This window comes from Euphorbia lathyris, chromosome 2 (assembly GCF_963576675.1).
Source record: "Euphorbia lathyris chromosome 2, ddEupLath1.1, whole genome shotgun sequence".
Taxonomy (NCBI): domain Eukaryota; kingdom Viridiplantae; phylum Streptophyta; class Magnoliopsida; order Malpighiales; family Euphorbiaceae; genus Euphorbia; species Euphorbia lathyris.
Window position 1 is genome coordinate 118786956 of NC_088911.1, and position 12646 is coordinate 118799601.

Here is a 12646-nt window from a genome sequence, read left to right on the forward strand (position 1 = left end):
CCGTGCATAGACTTTGAATTATTTTCGTTGCATCTTTTAATATTTAATTTCTATATTTTTTCATAAAAATGTTCCCGGAGCTTTGGAGAAAGATGTAATAAATAGGTTTTTTTCTAAACATCTCTTCCTAAGATAATTTTGGGGCCGTCTCGTTCCTCTTGTCCATGTCCAGGAACGGCCTTGATCCCTAATTAACATTTATTTTAGATATTTATATTATTTTTAAAGGTAAAGATTATATGAAAAATCAGCAATAAGAGCATTATAAAGGAAAATGGAGGGATAGAAACTCATTCACCCCAGTTAGAGACATCAAAGATAGTTCTACCGAAAACACGAGTTCAGACAGAACTTAACAGTAGTGGCCTACCCATTATTGCATTGTAGGGTAAGGTTGTGTCTACTACTAAGAAATCGACTTTGGTCCTCTATTTGGGTCCCGAATTTCCCACTTCCACTTTAAGGCAAATGTTGTCCAACAGTGGGGTGGTGTTGGGAAGTAGCTTGTTTTGGCTGATGGGAAGGCTTTCAAACACTTTCCTTGTGATGATGTTGATTAAGCTTCCAGTGTGAATAAAGACCCTCCGAACCTTGAAGTCCACGATTATCATTTCAATAACAATGGGTCATCATGCCATTGGTTCGTCTTGTTTTTAAGTAGAAGTATAGCAATCTCCTTCTTCCTCTTGGGGCCTGATCCTCCGGCTATTATGTTGATGACACTTTTTGGCATTCCCTCTTCTGTTTTCTTTTCCCTTTAGGAACCTTCTCTACACTTCTTGAGGAAGTGGTCCAACTTGCCACTTTCGATCATCTTTTCAAGCTCTGGAATCAGCTGCATATACTTATCTATACCATGTTCTTCACTCTTATGGAAGTCGCATAAGATCCCATTGCTTCGCCCAAGGGTAAAGCTTGGTTGGGTACTGGATATGCACCTTGTTATTTTTTACCTTATATAAAACCTCCTTTCTAGGAGTGTTAAAGAGGATAGATGGGTTGCCCCTTTGCTCCCGATGCTTTTACTGGTCGTTGTCTTTATGGTCCCTATCCTTCTCCCCATTTGAGGGGTTCTTGTCATTGGTCGGACCGAGACGATTCTTCAGCAAAGGGTTCGATTTGTGCTCGTTCCAATAAGTATAACTTTTTTCCCTCTTCATCATGTCTTTGAAATCTCGAGGTTTGGGCGTCACAAAAAACTTTGTTATAAGGTTCGACTTCGACGGTTTTCTGCCATAGAGTTTATCGCACCTCCGATATTAAACTCCTTGATCTGAATGGCCAAAGCTTGGAAACGCTTAATAAACCAAGCCAGATTTTCCCCTACGGTTTGGACCATCCTATTCAGATCTTGCATCGTCTTCCCTTTGGGAATGGACATTATGAAGTGCTCCACAAAGGATGAAGCCATCTGGTTGAAATTTTGAATGGAACCTGGGAGGAGTTGCTCATATCAGTAGGCTGTCGGGTCTCTTAGGGTGGTTGGGAAAAGATGATAGAGTACCGTATTAGTTTCCGTTATCGCTTCCATCGTTCTTCTGAAGTTCTTAACATGGGTTTTTGGATCCCCTACACCATCCTATTCCTTAAAGGTAGGAATACGAACACTTCTGGGCATCGGTTGACATCTGATTTATGTAGAGAGATGAGTATATGTACCCGCTATCTCTAGGGGTCTTATTTGAACTGTCGTCTCATTCCTTTCCCAATACAACTCCTTTCGGATGACCTCATACACTTCTCGCTTACTAATGGGCATGTCATCCTCCTCCTATGCTAGCCTCTGCCTTTCTCTCAAATTGTCTCGAACCGGATGACACCTTTGAGGCTCATTCTCTTCTCCATCATATCTGTCTCTAGAGTGATGTCTGGGTTTCTCCCTTCGCTGCTGCTCAGGCTCCTCTCTCCTTTTAGGGATTTCTAGTGTCAAAATCCATATAATGGCCGTTTTAGAGTTTGAACACTAGCCTATTGCACACACCATTACCTGGCCGCCAGATGGATGGAATACGGGTCCTGGAATTTGACCTTTGAGGTGATGGACTTCTCATATACTGGCCAGTCTGTCGAAGGGAAAGTTGTCTTGTGGCATAACTGTTTTCTCGATTTGCACAACGTATAGTCTCTTCTGCCACTCGTAGTTTTTCCTTCATTTCATCCATTTCTATTGCGTGCTCTGTTCTGATGCCATCCGTATCACATTGAACCTGGTTGAGGTTCTGATTAAACTGTCTGCTAATTTCATCGAGGAACTATTGGTGTTAGGGTTCCATAGGCTCTTGATGGCATTAGTCGTGGGAGACTTGTAGAGAATCTGGTTGATATTCCACCCTCCCATTTTTTTGGATGATAGGCCCTAGAGGTCAACTAGCGACGCTCCTTGAGCCAAGTTAGTAGGTGGAAATATTGCTCTTTTGGAAGGCGTATTCGTCCATACTTACCGCAACAATGATGTCGTGCAAAATGTGTTATCTTCTAAAACCTCCTTTGATGACTTGAGATAGGAATAACAGCTGGTTAGAGAGGGACCGACGTTCGACGAACTTGCTATGATGCTTAAGTTAGCAACGGTTCAGAGGTTGAAGACAATAGGAATATGGACAATTATAGTGTTTACATACCTCATGTGGAATACACACCTTATATATTTATAGTGGCTGCTAAGGGTAACTGTCGTAATCATAAGAATGTACCATAGTGACTCATCGGACACGTGTCAACCTTCAGTTGGTTGTACAACCTTCAGACTATAACGACCTCAAGTGGTGTACCATGCCAGATGTTCTCATTTTATTAGGCATAAGGCCTTCAGGTTGTTATGTTGTAATGTGGCACGCTCTGTCACGTACCTTATGTCCTTTGTGTAACCATCTATCATGATCTAACTGTTCCTCTTCCTTTACCACACTGCTGTTGGAATTGGACCTGGGCATGGACCGGGCCTGTCGGGCTTTTAATAAAACCTGACGAGTCCAAGCCCAGTCCAACCCGCAGTAAATTGAGTCGGGCTGAGACTGGGGTCGGGCTCGGGCCTAAAATACGAATTCCAAGCCCGCCCGTCCAACCCCATCTGTATATTAAAAAAAATGCAATTAAAATGTCACACCAACTTTTCTTAATAAAAAAAATAGTACACACAAAACAATACTTAATAAGTTTGGAAAAATTCTAATAAACTAATTGTCTATTGGCGGTAAGATAAGTATATATATCATCTCATAAAAAAATATAATTAACTTATATTTATAAATTAATATATATATATATATATAAGCGTCTGGCCCTGAGATGTGGATCATCCAAGGCACATTAGCATGACGTACTTCTTCTGTTTGAACCATATATATATATATATATATATATATATAATAGTATGTCGGGTAGGGTCGGTCCGATGGAAATTTCATATAGCTGAAGCCCGTTTAGTTTTTGACAGACTGATACAGGCTTGGGCTCAGGTCGGGCCGGGGCTGACACCAATTTCATGTATCCAAGTCCGACTAAATGGGGCTGGACGGGCTCGTCGGGCCATGCCCAGGTCTAGCTGGAACGGACAATGGATATTAATCCACGTGACCAGAGGGTACTGTTCACATCTTGAAAATATTCCTTACTTCAAATCGGACGGTTTCTATGGATCCTTCTGATCTGAAATATGACATACGTGTAAATGATGATTTTATGGAACATTCCTTAAAGTATCATTAACTTAACGATCTTCATTAGAAAAAACGTACCACTCAAAGTCAATCCGAATTAATAGTTATTAATTATTTATTAACTTGGTCTAAATTGATTCATTCTAACAAGTATTTTATTCTTTATTGTTTAGTCATGCAGAAAAATGAGCTAATAGCCCACTAGGTTTTTTTTTTTTTTTTTGAAAAATGAGTAGATTAAAATGTTGAAAATTCAAAGTTGTACTGTGACGCAATCTAGCATCCTCAAGTCGTAAAATATGATGCTTCAAAAAGAAATAGTAAAATATGAAACTTCTGGGATATAATAACGGATTTTGAGAATATAATAATTAGTGGGAAACGAAATGGAAGAAATAAAAGTTTGGCTTTTGGGATGAAGATCGAAATTGGCTTGTCATTGTTTCAGCTCCTGTGTGCCGGCCGTTGGGACACCTCTATCTATTGTAACGGTTATTTTTCAAATGTTCGGCTGTGTTTGGGTTAATGGCACGAACAAATTTCTTTCATTTACAAATCAAATAAATTATTTGATTAGCATTAATATAAAATTTATTTTAGATTATTTTTTTTTAATCTATTATCTATGCAGGGGTGGAGATAGGCCGTCGGGTTTCTCCGGCCGTTTGAACCACCATGACTATAAGTAGTTTCGATCCTTCTATTTTCACGAAATTTGAGGCTGTGGTGGTTTTGGTATTTTATTTCCAAGAAATAATAGTCAAGTGCTGAATTAGTATCCCAAAATTGGCACAGGTTCGGTTAGACCTACTCTAAATTCAAAATTCCCCCCTTTTTTTTTAATATGTTAGGCTCTCTTTAAATTCAAAATTCTAATAAATTTTACACACCACGTGTAAAATCGTCCCCCAACCGAACAATCATGTATTCACCACTATATCCTGTACCAGTCTTGATCACATGCACCTTAATAAGCATGTAGAATTTCCTCATTCACTGTTAGATCTAGGTTTATTAGAATCCTAAGGTGGAGATTCAAAACATCCTGAGGCTTAGATTTAATAAGCTTATATCTAACAGTGAATGAGCAAATTCACTTACTTATTAAGGTGCATGTGAAAATTTCTGTATCCTGTATATACATATTCTCTTGTTATTGTTTTCTTTTAAATTAAATATAAACATATAATACAAAGAGTAAATTCATTTGATTTTGACCATAAAAAAATATTGACTAATAAAATATTGGATGAAAGTTGAACAGAGGAATTAAAGAAAACCTAAGGTTCCATTAAAAAAAAAACACATAAGAACTCCAGATATATATGGAAATTGACCCCAGCCCATTAAATAAAGTTTGTTTGAGAATGAGAAACAAACCAGAGTAGGGTACTGACCCAACCCATTTTAGTTAAGGCCTATACCTCCGCCAGCCCAAGAGAATATTGAGGTCATACCCATACTCATTTATACATGACTCTGAAAGAAATACTTCAAATAAATAAATAAAGGCAAAATACAAGTTCAATTCTTAAACTTTCATTATTTCATGTATGAGATCACAGATTAATTATTTTACATATTAATTTTTATTTTTTGGTTACATTTTACATATTAATTTTTTATGTGCAAGGCCTTGATTACTTATTTTCGTAAAAATTAATCGGCTCTTCACATATTAGTTTAGTTGCAATTATACTCCAACATTTAGTAGTTTAGTTGCAATTATACTCCATATTCTTATTAAATATGGAGCCAAAAAAAAAAAAAAAAAACTGTATTGAAGAAGTTACAACCATTTGTTTATCGGTCAATTAAGGTTTATTCGATCGGTTCTTTAAAAACACTAACCATACATTAGTCCACTACATTCGGTTAACCAATTATTTCAGTTGGTTAAATCTTCTATTTCGGTTTCTAACTATTAGTAAATAAAAAAAAATCTAATTTTTATTGTGGGCGAGACGTCGGTCAATGGTAAGTTAAAAAGATTAACAACAGAGAGGAAGATGTGCGTGCATTGTGCTAGGGATGGCAACGGGTAGGGTACCCGCGGGTAATGCCATTCCCAAACCCTTACCCTTTTATTTTTTAATTACCCGTACCCGTCACATTACCCTAACGGATATACTTTTTGCATCCCATACCCTTCCCATTTAATTCGCGGGTACCCGCGAGTACCCTTACCCGTTAAGAATCAATAAATAGAAAAAATATTACAAATTTAACAAACAATAAATTTAATAAATCATCAATCTAAAAATTGAACCTTAATTAATAAGAATAAAGCAGCTTAGTGGTATCACTCGATTGTTGAAAAATAAATGGTTGGGGTTTAAATTTCATGTCTTACATCTAAAAAAATAATGATATTTATTAATATAATTTTTTTTATGACGGGTAACGGGTACCGGGTATCCTAGGGGGTATTCCCATACCCGTCCCATTACCCTAACGGGTAATGATTTTGATCATATACCCGTCTCATACCCTTTTATACAAGGTACGGGTAGTCCCATTAGGATCGGGTAGTGCTGGGTACCCGCAGGTACACTACCCGTTGTCATCCCTACATTGTGCATGTGTGGACTAGGGACTGGAAAGTGAAGAAATGATTCTTCAATATACAACCCGACTATTCATTAAAACACACTACTCTTCATTAAACAACACGACCTTTTATTATAATTATGTCCAAGTTAATTTAATCTAGTGCCACTACGTCATGAAATGGAAAGAGATCTTTATCCTCGCGGCATGGAGAAAATAAATATGGATTCCTTCGCTCCATTGGACAAGTTCCCGATAATCCTCACATGTTTGTTATGCTAACTATGAATCGATGCTATGGCATGAAGTAAGTTTAAGTTCCCCATAAGCCATACCTTATTGTTTGGCATTGAGATAGGCTTGAGATGACATAAGCGCCAAGTAGGAGTCATGCATAGCATGTGCAACCTTATCCTGTTCAGAGAAATGTGATCCCCAACTTAGGGGAAGGGGAACCTCCTCATCATCCTGCTTTTTCCACTTAGTTTCTTGCCCCATAAAGAGAGCCTATGGAAATATATGCATACCCGGCCTTCTTTTAATTAACATCTCCCCATGTCTAATTATATACGATCCCTACTCCTTGCACTTTTGGCCCACGGACTTAATTATTATCACTTTAAAATCTTACAAATCTACAAGTAACAATGCATGAAATGTAATTATTCATCTTCTCTATTTCAAAACAAATTTATTCATCTTCTCCTTAAGGGTTTAAATTCTCCTAAATATATACAGGTTTAATAATACCATACTCCTTCCCTTTTTTTAATTATATATATATATATATATATATATATATATGTATTTTTACGTGGTTTTTTATTACCAATACATTTTTTATAAAAAAAAATATTTTACATTATTTATTGGGTAAATAATTTATTAGTTCTCTAGTTTTTACCTAACACGCTGTTTAGTCTCTCTATTTTGAAAAACACATTTTAAGGTCCCTATCTTTTACCAATATTAACTTTGTGGTCCTTTTATCTATCTTTTTAGATTTTTAACCGAACATATCTTAGCTTTTAGGACAACCACGGTACAATACAAGTTGACCATGTTACTCTGTTATTTTATATATGTCTATTTATGCTAAAATATAACGGTTACAGATCTAAAAAACTAGACAAAATGACCAAAGAGTTAATATTGGTAAAAGCTAGGGACATTATAATGTGTTTTTCAAAATAGGTGGATTAAACAGTGTGTTAGGTAAAAACTAGGGGACTAATAAATTATTTACCCTTATTTATTTATGATAAGAGAGATGTTTAATATTGATGTAAATAAAGCTAATTATTCAATAAAAAAATATAGAAGAAAGAGAAATTCTACATGTACATAATAAGATTTAGAATATAAATATTTGTTGCGGTGTTTATTTTAACTTTACTTTCTTTTCCTTACAAAAAAGATAAATTAGTTTTTTTAATAATCTAATTAATATTACATTTGTAATCAAAAGAAAAAAGTAATATTGCGTTTCATATAAAAAAAAGAACGGATGAAATATGTCTTAAAAAATAGTCCAAATATAATTACTCAAACGTTAGCTTGTTTCTAAAATAAAAAATTTATTGTAACATAAAAGAGAATATATTTTTTTATCAATTGTAAATCTAAAACAATATGTATTGTTTTAGTTAAAACTAGATAAAATGAGGTAGAGAAAGCTGCCAGAGACATCTCAATGGTTGGTACCCTAGCAATCCAACTCAAACTCCAACCTGATTTTATTAGAGCAATATATATAGTTAGTTAGTTAGTTATAAAATAAGAAAGCTAAGAAAAAAAATATAAAGAAATGGATAGAAAATTAGTGTTTTTCTTTTATTTTCTACTTTCATACCTTTCATGGAAGAAAGATGTCTTTCATGAAAGAAACTTACTAATATAGAATAAATTATACTTATGGTAACTTTATCTCAATTTAATATTATGTCCAACTAAATTTTAAAATACAACATAAAAGAAAAAACTTTTTTAAGATTTGATTATATTCTAAACAATTTTAGTTCTTCAATTTTTTTCTTTAAAGTTATTTAATTATTATTTGGTTAGGGGAGAAAGTGAAGGAAATTGTGATTTTGGAAAATAAAAAAGCGGTTCCATGATATATATGGTTCTAAACAACTTTAATTCTTAAAAGTTTACATCAACGGTTAATTAAGACGTTAATTAAAGTTTATTGACTATAACATTAGAAAATATAAAATTAAATGTTTTATATATTCCGTTTTGTTTTAAAGTTTAGTGAAAGAAGATGAGAGTTTTTAAATGAAGAGTTCAAACTTACACATTTATAATTTAATTTATTTATAACATATTACAATTGAATCGAATCTATGTATTTATTTACATAAGAAATCTGTTGAAAATTATATTACATCCTTATTTATTTATATTTGCAATAACATCACCGATATCGTTTATAAAAATGTGAACCCTAGCTACACTACAGAGAGAGAAAGAAAGATGATGTTTTTATTAATTAGAAAAGACAGAAAGATAAGACACAGAAAGTCTTACCTTGTAGCTCTTTTAAGTGGTGGAATCTGGAATGTCAAATATTATAATAGAAATAAAGAAACATTATTTTAATGAAAGAAACTTCAAGAAAACAATAGTATATTTTATTATAAATAAGTTCAACGAATACAGATCTGAACTATTCTGAATTTAATTACTTCAAGAAGATTGTAAAGATAAAACCTTTTCATCATTTTGCTTACACCCAGGGGAACCCACCTTACCACTCCATCCATCTCATTATAAATTATATTTTTTAACTCTAGAATCATGTAGAAAGGCACACACAACTAAATAATAGGTATTTCAGGACAAAATATTCATTTCACAGATAAAACTGCAGCCTAGGTTTCAAGATGTAATGGATTTTAAGTATTATATGGAGAACTATATACCCTACAAGCTAGCATGTTAGAGGTTAAATTAAACCTCAACATCCTTCAAGTTTTTGCCTCTACATGTAACAATGCAATTCTCTGTGATTGTTATTGATGTGTAGTTTAGTATTTATATAGAATACAGTTCACTCTGCAGTGAACCATCAACAACTGAACCTATATTTTAGGCTAAAGATAAGGAACAGAATGATAATGATACAGATAAATAACAAATAAATACATAGTCTAATACTAATCACATTAGAGGCCAATCTATAGTATTGGAAAATACCAGAAATTATTGCATAATGTATATTAAGCATATACAATAAGTTTAGCTCATTTGGTACATTTATACAAATTATATTGGAGATCTAATAAGAGGTCTTGGATTTTAATAAATACCTTCAAAAAAATCTATAGTGCAAAAAAAGGTTCATAATTTGTGCTTCTCCTAATTTTTGTTTCAACAATAACTTATTGACAATTCATTCATCCAGCTGAAAATAAGAACAAAACATCTGGACCTTGAAATAAGTGACAGTCCAGTCTTCAAGGACTAAAGGTGTTCAATTGATTTTTTTGGCTGTTTATTTTATACCCAAAAATGATAAAATTCCGTAAGCAATGCAGTCTTCCGGTGACTAGTAGGTGCTCAAATCTCGTCTTGATCCTCTTAAATCCGTCCTGCTTAAAAGTTAAATGCAGCCAGACTGAATAAGAAGATTGAGACGGGATTTGAGCACCTACTAGTCACCGGAAAACTCTATCTTATGGAGTTTTTATTCCTGCTTAAAAGTTAAAAAGATTGTCAAATAGAAAATTAAAGAAGATGAGATAGTTATAGACTCAACTGACTGAAGCAGGCAGAAAAAAGAAGCATCACACCTTGAGTTTTCTAGTTAAGGCTAGAACCCAAGTAACCAAGCTGCTGTACAAGCATATCTACATCAACTTCATCACCAAAAACACCAATTTCTTCCTCATTCAATAAATCATCCCAAAATCTCTCATCAAGCTGCTCTTTATAACTACCTTTCCCTAGTTTTTCTGTATATTCTTCCTCCAAATTCTGTTCCCCTCCACTGCTAATCAATCCTTGCATGCTCATATCTATGGCATCAAACTCCGGAACTCGAAATTCCGAAAATTCACCAAATTCTTCAGGTTCAATCTTCACAAAACCATCAAGTACTCCAGTATGATCATAGCTTCCAATTTGTACATTGTTTGGCCCTTGATTGATAGATCTCCTTCTCTTCTTACTAATTGCATCTTCAAGTTCCTTCCTTTTATCTTTCTGCAAGGCTAATTGCTGTATAAAATTGGGATTCTGCATTGCTCTAGCTAAGAAATTCATCATATGTTGCTGTTTTGTCTCTGTCCTTTGAAGTCTGTTTTCCATTGTTTGAAGACATGATTTAGTAGTTTGTTGTTGTTGCCGAAGTTTGACCAATTCCATCATAAGTACTTGTTTGTCTCTCCTTAACCGAGCAACTTCTCCTGCTATTCCAAATCTTCCAAGTTCAACACAAGGATCAAGAGATTGCTGAGAAGAAGAAGAAGAAGAAGCTTGAAGTTGTTGAGTTTTTCTCCTCCTAATGTTCTTGAGTAGATGTTTTTGGCCTCTAAGAAACCCTTCATTTGCAAACTCCCATTTATCTGGATCAACTTTTCTAAAACCCTACACCAACCAAAATTCCTTATTCTAGATCCAACATAAATCATATTTTGTTCATCTTTGAATCTAAACTTGTATGAATTTCAGAAGAGCTACATATAGTAGAAAAAGATTCATAAATATCATCAATCATTATAACTCACAACAGATTAAAGAATAATGACCCTCGGTTCAGCCCAAATCAAGTTTAGATATCAATTCAACATCCAAGTTTGTAATATTTGACAAATTAATCCAAATTTAACAAAATTTTAAGCATTGAAATTAAATTTGTTTAGGTTAATTTGTCAAATATTATCGAGTTTAGATTTGTTTAGGTTAATTTGTCAAATATTATCAAGTTTAGAACTTATGAGTTACATACTTAAACTTGGATTTGAGCTAAAAACTCGGACCGATTATTTTTACCATCAGTTCGCAGATTAATTGGCCAAAGCCTGTAGATATATGTACTTTAGCAATAATAGAAACAAGTATACTATTAATAGTCTCTTCAAAATTAGGGCTTAATATAATCCTAAAATTAACACCACAATTTAACATGATCTGATTGATACAGTTTTAATTTATTGCATTTCTATTAGATATAATCATATAAAATACACAAATCACATACAGGATCCGCATTTAAAATAATTAAAAACAAAACAGACAATCAAATAAAAGGGGCCAAGATCTTTTTTTGAAAATAATACAAGATCCTCTTTCTTGGATGTGAAATTATGAAAAATAATACATTCTAGCTGGGAAGGACCCTCAAACAACAAATCTCTCTCAACCACTCCAACCAACAACATAATGGTTAGATTCTATCTCATTTCATGAACATTGTTGGAGAATTCACATTTGAGAAAAGAATTGTGTTCTATCTAATTAATCAGAGTTGTTGAGGAACAACAAGAAAAAAGGAAACTTACATATGTGTTAAGCTGTCTAACAAAGCTTGAGAAATTATTGTGCTTGAAGTATCTAGGAAGAAGACTCATTGAAAAGGTCTGTGGATCCCAAACAACAAAACTATTATTACCTCTACTCCAAGAAATTATATGGTTTGTGCTAAAATCCTCAACGATGTCATAAGTTTTTGTGAGAAAAGGAGGAGGACCAGAATCATGAAGTCCCTCCATTGGTTGAGGAAAATGAGATGAACTAGCTCCACCACCATACTCTTCCTTCAATCTCCCAAAACGATCCATGGTATAATTGAAAACCCAGATTCAAGAACCCTAAGGTTTGATCTACTTTTGTTTTAGGATGAGAAAAGATTTGAACTTGACCTTGGAGATAGATGTATAAGCTAATAGCTTTAAAGACATATGAACAGCAAATGCAGCTTCAGCTTCAGATGGATTTTGAAAGTAAAACTACAAGGATATATGCACATTAAATGAAGTGTTTTTTGACCCTAGAATGAATCAGGAAGATGAAAAGGGAAAAAAGGAACAAGAGAACAAGAGTAAGTAATATTGAGGAATAAGCTGTGAGCAAAGATTGTTGGAGTACGATAGAATCAGCTGATTGGTGTTATGCTGAAATTAAAGAGACCAACAAGTAGAAAGAAAGCCGGAGGAAATTAGAAAATGAGGAGCAAAAATGGGAAGGGGCACGGGCTACATCATCTGTTGATAAATAGAGCATCAGTTTATAATTATTATTAGAGATAAGGTAGCAAAATAACTTTAACTTTGGTAGTAATAAAGAGAAATTTTATCAGGGATAAATGTTATAATTGGATTATGGCATAAGGTGCGAAAATAACTTTAATTAGTAGTAATTTTATCTCTAACGGTTAAAATGATGCAATTTTATTCTTAACGTTGGCGGTCAAGGGTAAGTTTATCTATAAC

The 12646-nt window shown here is 33.9% G+C and overlaps 1 protein-coding gene across 1 annotated transcript; it reads right to left on the minus strand.

The window, feature by feature from the left end:
- Nucleotides 1-9345: 9345 nt before the first annotated feature.
- On the minus strand, nt 9346-12407 carry LOC136219678 (heat stress transcription factor A-6b-like). Its single transcript, XM_066007166.1, has 2 exons — nt 11717-12407; nt 9346-10802 (listed from the first exon to the last, which is right to left on the minus strand). Exons 1-2 carry the CDS (start codon nt 11993-11995, stop codon nt 10017-10019), a joined length of 1065 nt encoding a protein of 354 aa, XP_065863238.1. The 5' UTR covers nt 11996-12407; the 3' UTR covers nt 9346-10016.
- Between the last annotated feature and the right edge of the window lie 239 nt (nt 12408-12646).

Bases quoted from the DNA above. Each gene is read 5' to 3' on its own strand.
- LOC136219678 (XM_066007166.1), bottom strand. From the start codon at position 11,995: ATGGATCGTTTTGGGAGATTGAAGGAAGAGTATGGTGGTGGAGCTAGT. The intron at 10,803-11,716 runs GTAAGTTTCCTT...TGGTTGGTGTAG, and splicing joins TTAGACAGCTTAACACATAT to GGTTTTAGAAAAGTTGATCC.